This window comes from Macaca mulatta, chromosome 20 (assembly GCF_049350105.2).
Source record: "Macaca mulatta isolate MMU2019108-1 chromosome 20, T2T-MMU8v2.0, whole genome shotgun sequence".
NCBI lineage: Eukaryota > Metazoa > Chordata > Mammalia > Primates > Cercopithecidae > Macaca > Macaca mulatta.
This window is the reverse complement of record NC_133425.1, coordinates 70,569,741-70,589,379: the sequence shown is the minus strand read 5'-3', so window position 1 is coordinate 70,589,379 and position 19,639 is coordinate 70,569,741. Positions and strand designations below refer to the sequence as shown.

At 60.2% G+C, this 19,639-nt stretch overlaps 1 protein-coding gene across 18 annotated transcripts in view; it reads left to right on the top strand.

Annotated features, from left to right (window-relative positions):
* Window positions 1–19,639, top strand: part of BCAR1 (BCAR1 scaffold protein, Cas family member) — a 46,199-nt gene that overhangs the window by 17,257 nt on the left and 9,303 nt on the right. For 8 of the 18 annotated variants that reach the window (XR_013411231.1, XR_013411230.1, XM_028841205.2 and 5 more), the window contains one exon: window positions 14,804–15,424. Coding sequence is in view for 14 of the 18 variants with exons in the window: in XM_028841205.2 (XP_028697038.2) it covers window positions 14,804–15,424 (621 nt within the window). In the remaining 4 variants the exon portion in view is untranslated. Of the gene's footprint in view, window positions 1–4,427; window positions 4,785–5,508; window positions 5,990–6,253; window positions 6,431–6,534; window positions 6,917–7,023; window positions 7,255–9,757; window positions 9,856–14,803; window positions 15,425–19,639 lie in introns of those variants that run through there. The other 10 variants (XR_013411228.1, XR_013411229.1, XM_015126629.3 and 7 more) reach the window with 8 other exon arrangements.

Here is a 19,639-nt window from a genome sequence, read left to right as displayed (position 1 = left end):
ACGAGGTCAGGAGATCAAGACCATCCTGGCTAACACGGTGAAAACCCGTCTCTACTAAAAAATACAAAAAACTAGCCGGGCGAGGTGGCAGGCGCCTGTAGTCCCAGCTACACAGGAGGCTGAGGCAGGAGAATGGCGTAAACCCGGGAGGCGGAGCTTGCAGTGAGCTGAGATCCAGCCACTGCACTCCAGCCCGGGCGACAGAGCGAGACTCTGTCTCAAAAATATAAAAAAAAATAAAAAATAATTAGCGAGGCATGGTGGTGCACACCTGTAGACCCAGCTAGTCAAGAGGCTGAGGTGGGAGGATCGTTTGAGCCTAGGAGGTTGAGGCTGCAGTGAGCTATGACTGTGCCACTACACTCCAGCCTGGGTGATAGAGACCTTCTCTTTAAAAAAAGGAAAAAAAAGCATTGCTTTCCCTGTGGCTGCCACAGCTCTGTCTTCTCTGTATTCACTCTTTCCATCACTGCCATGCAGAGCCTCCAGGGTCCCCTCTTGTGACTCCACTGACCCCTGGCCTGCTGACCCCAGAGTGCCGGGTGGGTATCTGTGGGTGTGGGCACCTGTGTTCTGCGGAAGCAGCCAGGAGTGGGCAGCAGATGGTGTGTGAAGTCAACCCCCTCCGCCCAGTATGCTGGGGCTGGTTGCCATGGGAGAGCAGATGGCTGGGCTGGGTTGAGCTGGGGAGGCCTCCTGACCACACCCTCATCCCTGCCCACTGGCTAGTCAGCGGAGAGTTGGGCAGCCTCCAGCCATGGAGCTTCCTCTCTGAGGACGAGGACTGAACTTGCCCCTTTGCCCCTCTTTCCCCCTTCCAGCCAGGACTGAGCCCCTCTCTTTCCCCTCCCCCAGTCAGTGCTGAAGGGCCACCTCTGCCATAGGGCGCAGATGCAGGACGGGGACCTGGTGGTCAGCAGCAGGGCAGAGCTCACATGGCCCCTCCTTACTGCACACAGGGGCACTGCTGGTCCAGGAGGACCTGTCTGGGAGGGCCCTGTGCTGGTATCCGCCCCACCTGCCAGCCCCAGGAGGCTGGGCAGGAGGAGAGAGCTGAGAGAGGAGGGTGCACAAGAGGAAGGGGTCGCTGGGGTGGGCGGAGAGCCTCTGAATGGCGCCCCGGGGCTGCCTTGCTGGACCACTCCAGCCTCGGGCCGCTGCGAGCTGTGCCCCTCTCTGAGGCAGGTACCTCCGGCAGGGGCCTCTGCTGCTTGTTAATTTCCAGATAATTTGGAAAGTTGTGCTGCCTCTTCCAGTGCTGTTCCTGACAGGCCTGAAGTGGAGGCGTAGGGCTGGATTTACTGGGATGCGGGCCAGGACTTGGAGCGCAGGGAGGCCCCACCCCACCCCTGTGCTGTGTCCCCTACCTGGCAGCTCCGCCCTCACACCTTGGGTCCTGCCCCTGACCCCGGGTCTCTGGGGACTGGCCTCGGGCATGCCAAAGGGGATGACCACTGGAGGGATTTGGCTTTAGGCTGTAGGGCCCGCCCACCTTCCCACAGTCAGAGCTGCTACTGTAATGACAAACCCTGCCCCGCAATCACTCCACCCTCGAGAGCAGGGAAGGATGGGAAAGCCCTTTAAGGCGACAGCTCCAGCTTGAGTCTTGAGCGCACGCTCTGCGGTCTGGGGTCACCCGGGGTGCTTTCTGGCAGGCACCCGCCTGGGTTATGAGGTAGAGGGTGCGAGCTCTGCTGGCCGTGAGAGCTGCGTGGGGCATTGCCCTTCTCTCTGCCTCCAGGTAGCTGTCGTCTGTCCTGGTCCCAGGGCAGCAGTGAGGAATGACTGGTGTTGGGGTGTAGGCTGTCCATTCTGGGTGTAACAGTAGGCTCACCTCTGCGCTATCCACAAGGGTTCCGTGCCCTCGCCTGGGTTTTTTTGTTTTTTGGGGGTTTTTTTTGAGATGGAGTTTTGCTCTCTCACCCAGGCTGAAGTGCAGTGGAGCGATCTCGGCTCACTGCAACCTCCACCTCCCGAGTTCAAGCGATTCTCCTTCCTCAGCCTCCTGAGTAGCTGGGATTACAGGCATACGCCACCACACCCGGCTAATTTTGTATTTTTAGTAGAGACGGGGTTTCACCATGTTGGTCAGGCTGGTCTTGAACTCTTGGCCTCAGATGATCTGCCTGCCTTGGCCTCCCAAAATGCTGGGATTACAGGCATGAGCCACCGTGCCCGGCTGTTTTTTGTTTTTTGTTTTTTTTTGAGATGGAGTCTTGCCCTATTGCCCAGGCTGGAGTGCAGTGGCGTGATCTCAACTCACTGCTACCTCCGCCTCCTGGGTTTAAGCGATTCTCCTGCCTCAGCCTCCTGAGTAGCTGGGATTACAGGTGCCTGCCACCACGGCCAGCTAATTTTTGTAGTTTTAGTTGGCCAGTCTAGTCTTGAATTCCTGACTTCAGGTGATCTGCCTGTATCCGCCTCCCAAAGTTCTGACATTACAGGCGTGAGCTGCCTCGCCTGGCCTCTCCTGGGTTTTGAGCTTGCCACTGTGAGTGTCCAGCCTAGGGGGATGGCGTCAGCTCTCATTGGCCCTCCAGAGATACCGTTTCTTCCTGTTCCTGCGGCTGGCAGTGCTCACCTCCGGCCTCAGGAAATCCTCTCCTGCTGGCGCTCCCAGAGCCGGCCATCAACCAAGCCCACCCTCACTGCTGCTGGGAGGCCAAGGCTTCAGGAGGGGAAGGGCTGCGGGCCTTTACACTGTGCAAGCCAGTTTTAGCCTGCTCTTTTCACTTTAGTTTGTTGTAAGCATCTTCTTGCATTATTTAAGTCTTTGGAAGAGGCCATCTAATAGCTGCAAACTATTCTATTGAGGGGCTGTGGTTTGTCTCACCGGTCCCCTGGAGTTGGCATTGATATTTTGCTCCATACTTTGCTGTCATAAATACTGCAGTGGACATTGGTGAACATCGAGCAAGAAAACTTCTCCTGTGCATTGGGTCTGTCCTGAAGGCAGACGTCAGAAAGTCCAAAGAGCAGGAACCCTATCCCAGACTTTTCTTTCCACTTGGGTCCAGTATAACCCCCTGCACTCCACTTAGTGTCCTGGTGTGCTGGGTCCACCTGTTTTCTGTACAAACAGCTACTCCAGGCCCTGAGGGGTTGGAGACATCCCTTCGAGCCTGTGAGCTCATCTTGAACCTGGCTGGAGGTGCCAGGCCACTCCTGGGATGACACAACTGTCGGGGAGGGCCCTGTGCTGGTGCGCTGGCCACATTGTCTGCAGCTGTCTCCCTTGGTCCGGCAGCAACCTCTCCCAGCTCCTTCTCATCCAGGGCCTCTCTCCTTGCTGCCAGTCCCACTATGTGTGTGCGCATGCGTGTATGCTGTGTGTATGCAAGTATGTGCCTCTGCACTTATGCGTAACTTAACCACCGCCATCCTCCAGACTAGGGCAGCCTCAGATTTCTTCACCCAGGCCAGCGCATCCCATGAGGGCCACCTCTGAGGTCCCATCCAGTCAACAAATGTTTACTGCACCCCTTATCACCAATGGGGCTAAACTTCATTGGGGTGGGGGTGGTGCTGGCCCCAGTGCTAAACTCATATTTTTTGGAGAGGAGGGTGCTTAGGTCTCAGCTGCCTGTCCTTTTGCAGTCTGAGTGTGACAAGGGTCTTTGGCTTTGCTGAGCCTGGAGTGCTGCTGTCCCTGTCCCTAGATTCCCTTCCAGCTGCAGGGTGGGCTGAGGTCTAGCAGCTCCATTTCTTCCCTGGCCCTGTCTCCTCTGTTCCCTGAAGTGTATGGGATGGGACAGTGGTTGCTAAACTGGGTCTCAGTCTCTTCATGTGAAAAATGGTCCTAGGCCATGCACAGTGGCTCACGCCTGTAATCCCAGCACTTTGGAAGGCTGAGGCGGGTGAATCACTTGAGGTCAGGAGTTCGAGACCAGCCTGAACAATATGGTGAAACCCCGTCTCAAAAAAACCCAAAAAACAAACTGGGGCTAATGGTGAGCCTGTTTTGCAGGATTGCTGTGTGCACAAAATAAGTGCATGGGCATAGGGTCCCTGGCACTGGCTAGGCGTGGAGGCTCTGCTGGGTATGTGGGGCTGCATCCCTGTCCTTGACAGCAGAGGTCCGGGAGGCTGGACTGGGGGTGGGGTAGGTTCTGCCCCCATATACCCCAGCCAGAGCCTGCCCAGTGGGTGCTCCTTCCCCACCCCCCAGCTACATCCCCTTCAACACAGTGGGGCTTAACTCCTAGGGCCTTGTTTCCAAAGCGGAAATGCCATTCTGGGAGGCACAGGCTTTGGGGGGAGGGAATTTAAGTGGAAAACGAGCAAATTTTTGAAATGCCTGTGTCGGAGCCTGTTCCCTTTGCTGCCTCCCGCTCACACCAGCAGCCCCACCCCCAGTGCTGCTCTAATCCAGCTCCTGGGGGAGGAGGGCCCCATCCCTCAGGGTCCCAGCCATCCACCTCCTCTCTGCACCCCTCTCCTTGGCCAACTAGGATGGAGCAGGGGCCGGCTCCCTTGAGGGCCAGGCCTTTTGTGTCCCTGCCCGTCCCTGCAGACTCCTGCCTGGAGCCCTGCCAGCAGGGCACTGCCTGCCCATGAGGCCTGGTCTCCCCTTCCCACAGAAGTGGAGGCCCAGGGATCACCTGAGCCTCCTGAGGGTCCCGCTGGTTCAGACCTGCTCTCTAGGAAGCTGGTTTGTGTGCCAGTCAGGCTGAGGAGTGGGTGGCTGGACAGGGTCAGTGCAGGAGGGGCCAGGCACAGCTCGTGGGAACAAGCAGGAGGAGATGCTCCAGGCAGCCTCCCTGAAGGCTGGCTCCTCTTCTGAGGTGAGGTGGGCTGTGTCCAGGAGGCATAGGGTGTTGGCAAGCTGTTCTGTTCCTCCTGAGGACTCTGGGTCACGCTGTGTCCCATCCCACTGGTCCTTCCTCACCCGCTGTGCTGTGAGTTCTGGCCAGTGGTTCCCAAGCCAAATATTGAGGAAATGCAGACGTCCAGTTTTTTGGGAGGGGTGGGACGCAGGAGTCTGCTTTTAAACAAGCTCCCCAGAGCACCTGAGCAGCCAAACCTGGGCTGCCCTAGCCCCTTTTCAGATGAGAAAGGAGCCCAGAGAGGGGAGAGGGTCTGCCAAGGCGGCACATCTCGCCAGGTGCTGTGTAGGCTGAGCCTTGGGTGTCAGGCAGAGGGGCAGCTGCAGGCCCACCTAGGCTTATGTCTGTCATAGGCCACGCTTGAGAATTCTCTGCTGTGGGAAGCCGGGTCCACCCCACTGCTTCCCTGCCACTAGAGCTGCCTCATGGCATCCCCTTGCTCAGCCAGTGGCCCAGGATTGTTGACTGAGGGTTCTGTCTGGTCTGGACCAGGCTCGTCTTACGTTCTTACTGCAGGTTGTACATCCCTGGCCAGGCCCAGGGGCTCTGGCACCGTGGTTTTGCTGCAGGGGGTGACAGTCACTGACCTGCAACCGAGCAAGGGGCAACTCAGGACAGCCAAGGTTGTCTCCACTCCGTTTCCCCTGGGTGATTCTTCCTTCTGTCTCCCTCATTCCCCCAGTGCCGCCCTCCTACCCCATGTCGCTGAAGCAGATGAGTTGGAGCTGGACTCAAGAGGGTACTGGGCCCAGGTTTTAGGCTGAGCCTAGGAATGAGTAATGAGAGGAGGCAGATCAACTCAGCTGGAGTCCCCAGATGTCGGCACAATTCAGGGGAAGATAGGTGCTGCCAGTGAAAAGTGCTGGATTGAGAGCTCGCCAGCCTCCTTGCTTGAGGCTTCATTTCCAGGGTCTTTACACGGTGGGACCGTCTACAGTCGGAGCTGTGGTGGTGGTGATTCTTCTCCTGCAGGCTGGCGCACGCCCCCTCCCCTTTCCCACTAGATTCACATCTGAGTCCCACGGCCCATCGACACGTGATGAATGCCCTGGGGTTGGTTAGCGGGAAAGACAGAAGTCGACTTGACGCCGTGGCTCGGCTCTGGAGGAGGAAGGCAATCCGGGCAGCCTTCCCAGAAGTGGAGGCATTTGCATAGGCCTTCGGTGCGTTCTCGCCCGGGTGGAAGGCGGGGACTTGGATTTGTTGGAGAGCGGTGTCCTGCGCTCTAGGCTGGAAGCCTGGCCTCGGCCGGGTGCCTGGAGCCTCGGGGTGGGAGGTGGGGGGCGGGGCGGGGGGCGGCACCTACTGGGCGGGCTTCTGTCTGCGCGCCCGCGCCCCTGACAGGCGGCTCATTTGCATGGAGAGCGGCGGCGGCCAATGGGCGCGCGCGGCTGGGCATGCTGGGATCGGGCTGGGCCGGCTGGGCCGCGGCGGCTGGCGGATCGCGGCTGGACCGGCTCTGGGTGGCCGAGGTGGCAGCTGCGCGGCGGCAGCGGGGCAGCTGTGGCGCTCTCGGAGCCCCGAGGGCACGCGGCCAGAGCAGCTCGGTGTGCGCCACCGCGGGAGCCGGGGCCCCAGGCCCGCTGGACACCATGAACCACCTGGTGAGGGCGGCAGGCGGGGCCGGGCCGCGTCTGGGCTTCGAGGCGGTAGCCCTGCCGGCTCCGGGTCTGGCGCGGGCTGGAAGGGGTTAAGTGAGCGGCATTTCCTGCCGGACCTGCGGGGCCTGGGAACCGCCGACCGGGATCCGCGGCCCCGGGACCTCCTTGCGCCCTGGTCGGGGAGCCGGGAGGCAGGAACCGCGGGGGCTCCGGAGCCTGCGCGCTTCGGGGGCGTTGGCGGGGCCGGGCACGGGGGCCGCCAACCGGCAGGAAGATGCCTGTGTCGGGAAAGTGACTGGCGGGGCCCGCGCTCCCCGGCCGGCGGCCGCCTGCTGTGTCACCTTGGGCCTCTGCGCCCTGCCTCCGAGCCTGTTTCCTCGGCTGCGAGGAGGGACCGTTGAGTCTCGGGCGGGTGGTCCGTCTGGTGTGGCGTGGGACTGCCCACCGCTCCCGGAGAGGGAGGAGCTCCGGGGGACCGAGGCCGGGCGGGCAAGTGCTTGGCGCCAGCGGGGAAGGCTGTGCGGCCGGAGCACCCGGGTCCGGTTAATGATTCACTCCGGCCGCCGGCGCTGGGTTCCGGGAGCGGAGCGGGGGTGGGGGCGGGCGCGCCGCGGGCTTTGCAGCCCTGCACGCCGAGCGCCGGTGGAAGCCGGGTCCTGGCTGGCTACAGGAGTCCTAGCTGCACACGAGAGTCGCGGGAGTGGGCCGGGGCCGGGTTCTACAATGTGAACGTGAAGGCTTTGGAGTCCATGGTTGGGGGACCCACAGAGCTAGAGCAGGGGCGGGGCTGCCTCTCGAGGGTCAGAGAGGCTGATCGCTGGGCCGAGGTGAGGGAGCTGGGAAAGCTGAGATTTGCCTAGGGGTGCGTGGTGAGGGGCTTACGACCCGGAAGATGGGGTTTTGGGTTCCTATCGGGAACAGCAGCTCCTTTTCCCACTACAAGGCTCCCGTTCCCTCTTAAGAGTCCCTGGTGTCCTTTCCCGCACTCCTCCTGGGTCCCGCTGCTTTTTTGGTCACCTCAGAATGACCATGGGTTGATTTCCTTACTGGATTCGGCCAGGTGAGATGTTTCCCATCGCCCTGGGCCGGGGCACGCCCCCTCTTGTGCTCATTCCTTTCCTTCGGTGGAGAGTTGGGTGGTGGGGACTGGCTGGCCTGTGAGAGCAGGTGTCGGGGTGCCTGGAGAATCGGGGCCCAGGTACCGGGGCGGCGGGGCTGTGGGGAAAGGAGCTTTGGGGAGGAGCTGCTGACGCTTCCTGCTGGCACTGCTTGCTTGGGAGCTGGGTGGAGGCAAGGCAGGGCAGTTCCAGGTTCTGCCAGGAAAGTCACCTTGGGCTGGGGCAGGAGGCTTGGAGCTTCTGGCCGTTACTGTTTGTCGGAGCAGGAGGGTGAGCCCTATGGACTGGTACCATGGCCCCAGGTCTGGGCAAAGAATGGAAATAAGGACAGTGCCACTAGGGCCTCCTGTCTGTGCAGGAAGGGCCCTGAGACAGCTCTTCAAGCCCCTTTCCCATTATACGGATGGTGCAGATGGGGACACTGAGGTACAGAGAGACAGTTAGTTGTCCTCAGAACTGGATCCAGAACCTGGTCTCCTGACATGGCCCCCAGTGCAGCACCACATGTGGCTTCTGAATTCCCAGTCTGGGATTGAGGAAGCTCTGGTCCTTGGGGGACCACCATGCTCTTTTGGGATTATCAACTTGGTAGGGACCCTCTGGTTCCAAGGCTGTGCCTTTGTGGCCCTCTGCTGGCATCTACTGTCCCTTTAGTGGGTCCTACCACCCTTTTCTCCTGAGCCTGGACAACTTCTTCCCCTGACCTCAGGAGCCCACAGCCAGCTGAAGCAGCTAGAACCAACCAGCAGGGGAGGTGTGCTCCAGGGGGGCTTCTTGGAGGAGGCAGTATTGGAGTCAGACTTGAAGTGTGGGGCATGGAGTTGGGTGATAGGGATGTTTCTCCAGCAAAGACACTGGGCAAGCCTCTTCTTCAGCCCCCAAAAAAGGGGCTGCAGGGTGGTCTCCCTGTAAGAGGGCGGGGCTCTGCCCTCTGTCAGGCCCTTCCTGGCCCTCTGAGCACAGGAGAGGCCCTGGCTCCATCTGCATCTTGCTGCCCTGACTTCCTCCCACCTCTAGGTGCTAGTCTGGGGCAGAAGTAGGGTGAAGGGGCGGGTCCAGCCTCCTTGATGACTCAGTTGGGGTTGAAGGTGGGAGCTACCCCTATTCTGGGCCTGTTGCTGTCTCTGAAGTCAGGGGTCAGCCTCACACTGAACTCTCTGCCAAAAGTCCGGATCACAAGCATGAGCTCCAGCAAGTCCACTTGAGTGAACCCCGCTGATCCTGCCTGCAGGGGTACAGGCCTGGGGCCTGCCAGCCGTCCCCACTGTCCGTGGGGTGTTTTGGGTTGCAGATTCCATGTCCTGAAGCTTGAGGGCCCTCCCCATGCCACCTCCTCTGCCCAGCCTCTTAGGGACAGTGCCTGGGATGCCCTGGCAGGAGTAGGGGCTGGGGCGTGCTTCCAGACCATAGCTGGCCTGGGCATAAAGGCATCTGCTGTGGCGCTGCAACGAAAGCCAGGCTGTGCTCTGTGCTTGTGTCAGGGCACCCTTGGCAGTGGCCACCCCACAGGTGTCTTTTTATTCCCTCCTGCTGCTGAGTGTCACGCGTGGGGCTGAGGGCCTGCACGCCTTCCCTGCCTCATCCTCTCCGAGGTTTCACGCCCTACTAAGGCCGGCAGGACAGGAGCCATGCTCCCCTGGGGTGGCTCTGGAACGTGGGCCCCGCGCATAGGCTATGTGATCTGCCCACGCCCTTGCTGCCTGCCACCTGGGCACCCAGAACTTGAGCCCAGACCCTGGCCACCCAGTTGTCTGTGGGAGTATTAGGGGAAGATGCCACTAAACTGGCAGGTCCTGGAGTTCCACCCAGGATGGGAACATGGAGGAGGGAAGAGGAGGTGCCCCTCAGAGCCTGAGGCCAGGGCCAAGTGGGGTGATCAGGACCCTCCAGGTGGGTCCCGGGTGCGGATGGCCAGTTGGGCGCACGCTCATTGGGCCTGCATCCGTTGGCCATGGAGGCTCTTTGGGACAAGCAAATAGAATGCTCCAGAAATAAACTTGGCCCAAGTTTGTGACGGTTCTGGGTATGAAAGAAAGCAGTGTTTCCCAAGTGCCTGCTGTGTGTGAGGCTCTGTGCTGGGGCGGGTGCATGTGTGTGTTGGGGGTGTGGACAGGAGGGGTGGGAAAGGCCCGTGACATTTCCTCTCGTGGTTTCCACGAACCCAGGCATCACCCCTGGGTGGAGATAAAGTGGAGCCACCCAGCTCTACTGTGTCTCAGCCTGGGGTTGGCCTCTGCTGCTTCTGGACTCAGTGACCCTGGACTGTCAGGGAGCTTCTGAGCCTTGGTTTTCCTGTCTAGTAAGATGCAGGTATTTCTGTCTTATGGGGTTGTTTTGAGGGTTAAATGAGCTGGTGGCTGTGAGGGAAAGAGCTCTGCCTCCGGCAGGGAGGAACTGTGCTGTTCTTACTGTTGTGAACCTAGTGACAACTGTGGTCGTGTTACCCGTTTCCTTGTCTGCTCCCAACCCCGGGGTCTTGGGCAGAGACCAGGAGTTCTTGCCGTTTTCTCCCAGCTCCCACCTTGTGCTGGCTTGTGGGTGCTGTGCTGAAGTCACATTTGCTGGGTGAAAGGGTGCAGGCCAGATGTGAGCCAGGCCTGGCAGAGAGGGTTTTGGTCAGCGGTGATACCTGCAGTGTCCTCTGCAGTTGGCTCGGGCTGGCCCTGCTCCTGAGAACTCCTCGGTTGTCTCTTCAGGCAACCAGGGAAGGCTCCTTGGAGCAGCGGCATCTCCCCTTACCACTCCCCGACACCAGCTTCCCCCCAACCCAGAGTCAGAGTCTGGGGACAGCCACAGCATGTCCAGGGCTCCCAAGGCAGCTGGCAGAGCCAATGAGGAGAACCCAACACCCATCCGACGGCTGCAGCTCTCCCTGACGTGTGCCACCCGCAGCCCTGGTCCCAGCCGCTCTGCTTCTCAGGGCCTGCCTGCCCAGCCCTGGTGGATCTGGTGCCCAGGCGGGCCCCAGGGATACAATGAGGGCCATTCTCAGAGCCAGGCAGAGCCTGTGGGGCAGTCCTGTCAGCTCCCATGTGCAGCAGCTGGGATATTGTTTGGGGAGTGCTGGCATCAGGCTGGGGATCTCCTCCTCTGGCCCTGCCCTCTGGGATGAGCGAGCCCTCGAGGGCCTTCCTGGGTTCCTCTGGTGCACATACCCTGGAGCTACCCTTCTGAAGGAGGTAGATTTGTCCTCCTGTCCCAGGTGCCTGGGGTCCAGGGGTATGAATTGGGCTATGTCAAGACATGCTGGGTGGTACTGTGAGGTGGGGGCCGAGGGAAGGGGGTGTCCCAGGAGGAGCCTTCCTGGACGGGATGATAGTCCAGCAGGTCCTGAAGTGGGAGTGGGGTGCGGCAGGAGTGAGGTACCAGAGACTCAGCAGCCTCCACTGTGCCTTGGACACAGGTGACTGACAGTGTCCACCTGGACTGGCTTTGCACCCCATCTGAGGTCACAGTTGTATCCCTTGAGAAGTTGGGCAGGAGCACCTGACTGGCCCAGCTTGGGTCATGCCCTAGGCCCAGTAGTGCAGGAGGCCAGGAAAGTAGGCTTAGGGAGGCTGGCCTCTCCTCCAGTTTGGAGCATGGCAGGGGTTCCGGGGGAGGCTGCTGGGGGGCCTGCGAGCATGTCCAGAGCAGGAATGCTTGAGGTGGTGTGCGCTTTGCTCGTCTGGGCTTATCTGGCCATGGGAAGCTGGTTGTGTGGATGACGTTCACTGAGCTGTGCAAGCATCACCCATGGAGTCTGTGGCGTGAGTCCTTCTGCCGCTCCAGGGTCACAGCCTGCCTCCCTGCTCCAGCCCCCTGGCTGAGGCCCTTCCTCTGCCCCATGCTCTTCCCAGACGGGAATCCTGTGGAATATCATCTCTTGGGGGAGGCCATCTCTGACCCTGTATGCAAAGGCCTTCTCCCACATTATTTTTGGCCCCCCACTTTCTTCCCCATGAGAGCAAATTGTTTGCTGTCTTTCTGTCCCACTACATTGTAGGCCCCGTTCAGACAGAGGCCTCGTCCACTAGGCCTGCGCTATCTCTGCGGAGCCCGGCTGAAGCAAGGGCCAGGCGAATCTTTTGTTAAAAGAACAGTGTGCGCTGGGCACAGTGGCTCACGCCTGTAATCCCAGCACTCTGGGAGTCCGAAGCTGGATGATCACTTGAGCCCAAGAGTTTGAGAACAGCCTGGGCAACATAAGGAGACCCCATCTCTATACAAAATTAGCTGGGCATGGTGGTGCATGCCTGTTGTCCTAGCTACCTGGGAGGCTGAGGTGGGAGGAGGCTGAGGTGGGAGGATCGCTTGAGCCTGGGAGGTGGATGCTGTGAGAGCCATGATCGTGCTACTGGGCAATAGAGCAGGACCCTGTCTCAAAAAAAAAAAAAAAAAGAACAATCCTATGAAACCAGGGCTGTCATCCGGCAGAGAGGATCTAAGTGCTCAGAGGGGCTAAGGGATTTGCCCAAAGTCCCACAGCGGGGCCCAGGTCTGAGTCTTAGCTGCTGCCTAGTGAGGAGGAAGGAGTGTGTGTTCTTGGGGAACAGACGGGGAGGCAGAGAGGCCCAAAGAGGCGGGGCCCTGGCCAGCTAGAGTGGTCGGTTGTGTACCAGCAGCAGCGGCGTCCAGAGCTCAGGCTGGGCGGGGGCACGCCAGCTGACGCAGGCAGGGGAGCTCCTGGTGCCAGGCGCCCGGTGCCACGTGCCCAGCCTGTGAGGTGCTTCCCAGCCTGGCTTCAGTGGCCCCAGACTGGGCTGTGGCCAATCAGTGAGCTCATTCCAGGAGGGGTTGGACTTTGAGGCCAGAGGCCACAGCCGCTCACCTGGGCCGGACTTTCCCTCCCTGCCTGGCCCTTCCCTCTGCAGAGCCCCTGGCCTCCCTGCCTGTGCTCCCTCAGTCTCCCTGAGTGCCTGGCCCTGCCTGGTGGGGCCTCTGCCAGCCTTTCCTGGGCCGCCCTTCTAGGAGGTGAGGGGCCTTCGCAGGGCGGTCCCCTCTGTCTAAACCCCCACCTTCTCTGACTTGGCTGGAGGGGAATTTTCCTGTGACTCACTCTGCTGGCACTTCCTGTGGTCACCAGGGCAGGGGCTGGGGGACCTGGAGGGGCAACTCTGTGGTGTGTAGGGTCACTGGGGGAGGGTGGCCCGCCCCCTGATGGGCTGTGATTCCCAGAGGCAGGCTGCAGACCATATTTGGGAAATGCTTGTCTTGCTGGCTGCCTGGGATGGGGGCCCTGAGCACGGGTGGGCTGCAGGAGAGCCCCCGCCCTCCCGCTCCTCTGTGGGGCTCTGGCCCCTGGACCTGCCGCAGTGCCTGTCCCATTCTGCCTCAGAGCCTGGGACACAGTCCACTGTTTTTTTTATTTTTTCTTTTTGTGTATTTTTTCAGCCCCAAAGCAAGAAACACTCATTCCTGAAAAACAGGAAGAGAAAGTGTCTCCAATGTCTCAGACACCTCTGGAGTCGTCCTGACCCTCGCCTGTCTTTACGTTTCACAGGATGTTTTCTTGAGGCGGGCTTTTCACTTGAGTTCCTTTTTCATTCTGTTGTAATTGTGGTGTGAACAGTGTTGCAGCCATCTAGGGCCTCTGCCCTTGCGCTCACCTTGGCTCTGATGTGACTCCACCTGGGCCTGCCTTCTCTGAGCTGCCCCCTGGCCCCTCCCTTGGGCCTTGCTCCTCCTGGCTCCCCACACTCTAGCCTGTGGCCCTTTTAGGGACTGGAGGCTCCTAGCTGCTCTGGAGAAATAGGCTCCCAGCTGGTGACGCCCACCCAGGGCAAATGAGCTGTGGGGTCTGAATGTCTGCTCCTGGGACCTGGGGCACCTACTGCCTACTCAGGCTGCTTGCCTGGTGCACCATTGCCCTCTGATGCCGGCCAGGGAGACGGAGCTCAGAGGGGTTCTGTCCAGTCCCTGCTGGTGTAGGGGAGGCTGGGCCCTAGGGACTTGGAAGAGGTGTCACCCCCACTCTGCCCCAAGGCCCAGGCTCCGGCTTCCTGTTTTTGCCCAAGGAGGCGTGGCCCTTTCTTCCTTGTTTCACTCCTTGCAAATGGAGTCCAGAAAATGGGACTTGGGCCCAAGTGGGGATGGTCACACAGCTACTGGCTGGCCGGAACCCAGGTCCCATTTCTGAGTCAGTCTCGACCAGGCTGCACGTCTAAGACCCCAGGAGACTCTAAGGAGGGACCTTGCAGGGCAGCCCAGACCTGAGGCCAGGCTGGTGGGGTGGCTGGAGCCAGTCGGGTCACCACCCAGCCGGCCTGGCACTTTTCTCAGACCCGGCTTCCCTGTGTGTGAAGTCTGGGGCCCCTGTGGAACCCATGCAGCCCTCGGCCGCCCTAGGAGGGGCTGCAACCCTGGCCTTGTCTCACCCCGTGCCTCCCTCACACCTGCCTTCTGCTGGAACCGACCACACCCTCCAGCCAGGGACCCTCTGTCTCTCTGGGCGCATCCTGCGCCTGGCACTTCAATGGGGCAGCAGCAGCAGGGGCGAGGATGCAGGGGTGTGGTGGGAAACTTCGAGGCCTCCCTGCCTGGGCTCTTGTGTCCCAGCGAGGCTCTGCACCTGCCCTCACCATCACCCTCATGCCTCTGATCTCACAGCCTCCTCCAAGTCCCTCTCCGACTGCTTGGCTCCTGGGCCACGTGGAGGACGTGCCCTGCCCTGGGAGGGTTTGCTGAGGGCAGCGGGGCCAGGCCCGGGAGGGCGTGCCTCCTGGTTGCTTCCCAGCCTTGGGGAAGGTGTTTGAAGTTTCTAAACTAATTACTGACTTTTTGGATTTTGGGTAGATGGACTTTGTTAAGGAAGCTTCCTTTCATTTTTGTTCAGTTTTTTATCCTAAGAAGCTGTCCTTTTTGTCAGATTATTTTCGTGCATCTCAAGAGAGAACCATTTGCTATTTGTTTTAACTTGGCAGCGTTGTCGTTGTTACTGCCGCTCTCCCTGTGTTGGTCCAGCTAGCAGAGTGGCCTTGGGTGGGGCTTTTAGGGGTATCTTGAGGGTTATCCCTGGAGTTTTGGTGGTGGCAGTGGTCAAGAGGATTTTGAGGTGCTCTACAGGTGCAGTGGAAAGAAAGGCCAGGCTCAGCTGGGCCTTTCTGCTGGGGAACAGATGGAGACATTGGAGGCAAAGGCACAATGATCTCACCAAACTCCACTAAGTTATTTTCCCAGTGTCAAAGCTGGGCACCTCCCCAGATGGGGCAGGAGCTGGGGATCCCCTGACGCCCCATGAACATCCTCCTGGTCTCACACCTGTGTCCTCTCTCCCCAGAACGTGCTGGCTAAAGCCCTCTATGACAACGTGGCCGAGTCCCCAGATGAGCTGTCCTTCCGAAAGGGTGACATCATGACGGTGCTGGAGCAGGACACGCAGGGCCTGGACGGCTGGTGGCTCTGCTCACTGCACGGGCGCCAGGGCATCGTTCCTGGGAACCGCCTCAAGATCTTGGTGGGCATGTATGATAAGAAGCCAGCAGGGCCTGGCCCCGGCCCCCCCACCATCCCGGCCCAGCCTCAGCCTGGCCTCCACGCCCCGGCGCCTCCGGCCTCCCAGTACACGCCCATGCTCCCCACCACCTACCAGCCCCAGCCTGACAGTGTCTACCTGGTGCCCACTCCCAGCAAGGCTCAGCAAGGCCTCTACCAAGCCCCGGGTCCCAGCCCTCAGTTCCAGTCGCCCCCAGCCAAGCAGACATCCACCTTCTTGAAGCAGACGCCCCATCACCAGTTTCCCAGCCCCGCCGCAGACCTGTATCAAGTGCCCCCAGGGCCTGGAGGCCCCGCCCAGGACATTTACCAGGTGCCGCCTTCTGCCGGGATGGGGCATGACATCTACCAGGTCCCCCCGTCCATGGACACACGCAGCTGGGAGGGCACAAAGCCCCCGGCAAAGGTAAGGCTGTCCTGGCACAGTCGTGCAGCCCCACAGGTATAGACCCAGGCCCTGGTTTCTGGGCACAGAAGGGCCCAGCCACCCTCAGTCACTGGCCGTCCAGGAGTGGCTGTGTGTTTGGTCTGGGGTCAAAATGGGAAGTGAGTGTTTGGGGAGTGTTCATTTGTCTGGGGAAGATGGATGTGAATGGACCCAGAGGGGAGACGCCCCGCTGGCCTCAGCCAAGCCAATCTGAGTAGCGGTGTCACCACAGGGATCAGAATGTTGAGGCATTCCAGCGGGCAGGCGGGGCTTGGCACGTGGGCCCCCGTGAGGGAGAGGACAGCCGCTTCATGCTCATGCTGTGCCCTCTGGGTTTACGTGTCAGCGTCTAGATGGGGTTCCAGCACATCTGACCGCCTCTGCCTCCACGGGCCAACCCCTCTCCTCTTATGGGGGATGCTAGGGTCCAGTGGGTGCTTACGGTGATCTGGATGTGACTCCTGGGAGGACACTGCCCCTGGAATTGCTAGAGGAGGGCTACTCTGAGAGCCTCCTGAGCTCTTGCCAATGGGATGCTGGGCCTGGGAACAATATCTCTGGCCTCCAGACCCTGAGCCCACTCCCCAAGTCCACAGGCCCCCTGCCTCTCAAGCTCACCTGCCTGTAGGAAGGAGTCAGAACTGGAGAGGGCGGCGAGGTCCACTGGCTGCAGCAGGAGCAACCTTTTCTCACCTTTGATTGGTCCGTTCCCCTTGTGCCAAAACCCCCTCGAGAGCTGGGGTGTGGAGTTTCCAGGCCTAGACATGGAGAGGGTGTCTCAGGGTCTCTCGTCTTCTCCTGCCTGCTTCTTAGGGCTCACCAGGAGGACCTGAGAAACCCAGCCCATGCTGCTGTCTCAGCACTCCTGGGGGACATAGCCGCCCAGGCTGTTTGGGGTCAGCTTCCCAGGACCCAGGCCAAGCCTTGTTTTTGCTGTGTCCCATCTAGAGCCACCTGTGTCTGGAGAGACACTGGCCAAGTGGACACTCAGCCTAGGGCTAAGGTGGAGAACTCATTGGTGCCAGCTGGGCAGCACGTCAGCAGGGAGTTACCCCCACCCCTGCCCATGGGTGGCCTGGTACCCAGGAAGTGTGGCCGGAGGACATTGGCAGGTGGGACTCCATGGACATGGGCCACCAAACCTGGCCGCCAGGGGAACCTGGGTCACTGGCTCCCACTTCCTGCTCTACCTGCTCCTTCAGCCATCTGGTCAGACGTGAGCCTCGCTGGTGTGAGGCTGCCTGGGTGGGGCTGCTCCCACACTGGCTTTAGCAAGAGGAGCAGGGTCCTGTTATCCCCCGGGGAGGCAGCAGGGAGCAGCGTCCTGTGGGGGAGCCTTAGACCATGGTCCATGTATACCCACACTCCACACAAATGAACACACGTGCATGATACCTGTACCCCACAGGTACAGACACCCGTGCACACACCATATGCACGAGCACACACATGCGCTACATGAATGTGCATGAACATATGCACATATCTGCATCCCATACCCCACAAATGGACACACGTATACACCCACACATGCACACATCATATCCATGAACATGTGCACACCTAAACCCCATATGTATAAACACGTGCATACACACCCCACACAGACACGTGTACGTCCACACATACAAAGCATATGCACCCACCAGTATCCCACAAACATGTACAAATGCATGTGCGTATGCACACACACACACACACGCAGTCCACACTCCACATGCCCCAAGGTCAGGCACACCCCCTCTCCTCCTCTCCCGCCTTTGCAGTGAAGCTTGTCCTGGTGTGGCTGGAAGCCCTGTGGGCTGGGGAGCAGCAGCGAGACCCCCAGACAGAGCCTGGCCTCAAGCCTTTGTTATGGCAGCTGTTCTGTTTCCCTCTCCGGCAAGGGGCCTGCTCTCAGTTACATCAGGGGCTCCACCAGCTGGGTCCTTCTCCGCCCATGGCCTCTGGTGGAGCTGCCCAGGCCTGTGCCATAAGGGCCCTGACCTGGCTGATGGCCCAGGAAGGAGAGCCCTACGTCCTGGGCCCGGTTGCTCTCCCCTAGGAAAGCCCCGCCAGTCCTTATTGTGTCTGCTTGTATTTTATGGTCACAAAAGCAATGCTTGTTTGCTGTAGAAAATGCATAATGTATGGAAAAGTCTGGAGATGAAATTTTCCAATCGAGGTAATCACTGGGAAATTCTGGCATATTTTGTCTAGCATCTGCCCTGTATTTCACAGATTTGTACATGTAGTTTTGCGTTTCAAAGTTGTAAATCCAACATTAGATATCAAAAGAATTTTGTTGCATTCTTAAAGCTTCTCCCTGAGCCGCCTTGGACGTCACTGGGTTGCCCCCTCTGCTGGGACGGGCCCTGGGCAGTTTCCATTTGCTCGTGTCTTCAGTACAGTGGCACGGCGGTAACACCTGGCTGCGGGCCATCTGTGTCCGAACCTCCATGTCCTCCCCTTTAAGCCTCAGGCCTGCCCCTCAAATGCCTGGGAAACTGAGTCTCCCAGTTCCAGGGTAGTGGTTGGCTGGGCTGACAAGGAGCACTTGCCAGGACAGCGTGTGGGCAGGATGGACACTGGCTCTTAGGAAGCCAAGAGGGTGAGTAACAAGGGTGGTGGACAGGAGGGTCAGACCCCTGGGGCCTGGAGCAGGGTCCAGCGGGTGCTGAGATGGGAGCCTGGTGGCCCGTATGGCTGGGGGAGAAGTGAGGGCCACACCGGCATCGAGACTCTTTGGGCCGGGTGTGGTCTGTAGGAATCTGAGGGCATAGGCTCTTTCATGGGCAGGTGGGACTTCCTGGGGAAGGCATCTGTGGGAGGTCACTCAGGTCGTGACCCTGGTCAGTGCCCAAGGAGACAGCCATGCCCTGGGGTCAGGTGTGTACGCGGTCCTGTTGGGCCTGAGTTTCACCGTCCTCGCCCTAGAAGCTTCATCTTGCCCCAGGCCCCCATGTGCTGGGACCTCAGGCCAGGGGGCCTGGAGCTGGGGAGGGAGGGGAGTGGGCTGTGGTGCTGGCCCCTCAGGCCACCATGACCCAGGTCAGGTGAGCCCCTCGCACTTGGTTGTGTCCTGGTGGCCGTGGTCACAGCGCTCCTGTGGTGCTCCATTTCCCGAGGAGGAAACGAGGCTCCTGAATGGGGACCTGGGGATGCCAGAGCCAGGAGCCAGCCCAGGTCAGGGGTGACACCCCTTTTGCAGAAGGGGGAGACCAGCCACTGAGCTCCAGGGTGGGGGCCTACCTTGTCCCCTTCTTCCAACCTGATGCCTGCCTCTTGGACGCTGACTGGGAGTCTGGGATGTATTCCTGAGTTCACTCATCCCCTTGCTTGATGCCTGATCCTGGGGGAGGAGAGGAGCAGCACCCTGGCCCTGGTGCTGCCTGGGTTCTGTGCGTGTACCTGGCAGTTGGCCTGTGTTGTGTTTTCCCTGCTTGTATGAGGCGTGTGTGTCAGAGACCGTGTGGGTGTTATGTCAGTGTCTGTGACTCTGTCCCCTCCTCCTGGGCTCTAGCTGTGTTCCCCTAACCCCCAGGGGACCTCCAGGGCCTGCTGGTGGGGTCTCAGGTGTGTAGCAGGGTGGCCTGTGATTAGCAGCGTCATTCCCCTAATGAGCGTTTTCCGCTGGTGGCTGCCTTGCTCTGTTTTTCTAACAGAAACATTTGGTCACTGTGGCTGCCTACTGCCACCCGACTCAGCTCCAAGAGTGGCAGGCAGCCGTTTGCCTGGGGAGGCTGGCCTGGGTCCAGCTGCGCCCCTGGGCCTCACCGCATGAGGTTGGGACGGCCACCAGCGGGGTGCTCTTGGAGGATGCTCACGCCTCCCTCCTGCTGGTGCTGGGTCCTGGCTGAGCCTTGGGGCTGGGTCCCCACCTGCCTTTGGGAGGCTGGGAGGCCTGGAGAAGCCTTAGGCCGTGCCTCAAGGCCCAGCCAACCTGCCACGTCCCTCCGCCCCGCCTGCACCACTGTTGGCAGGTCCCTGCGTCTAAAAATAGTTCTGGAGGAGACTCAAGTCTGGAGCGCGTGGAGGGAGATGAGTCTGGAGAGGCAGCCGCCAAATCCACTCCCAGACGCACTGGAGGGGGGTGGGGACACCCCGCGGAGGCCCCCAGCCTGTGGGGCTCTGCTACCAGGCGCGCTGGAGACCCACTGGGCCCAGCTCTGCTGCGCTGCGGGGGGCTCTGCCAGGCCTGGGGCTGCTGGGGGG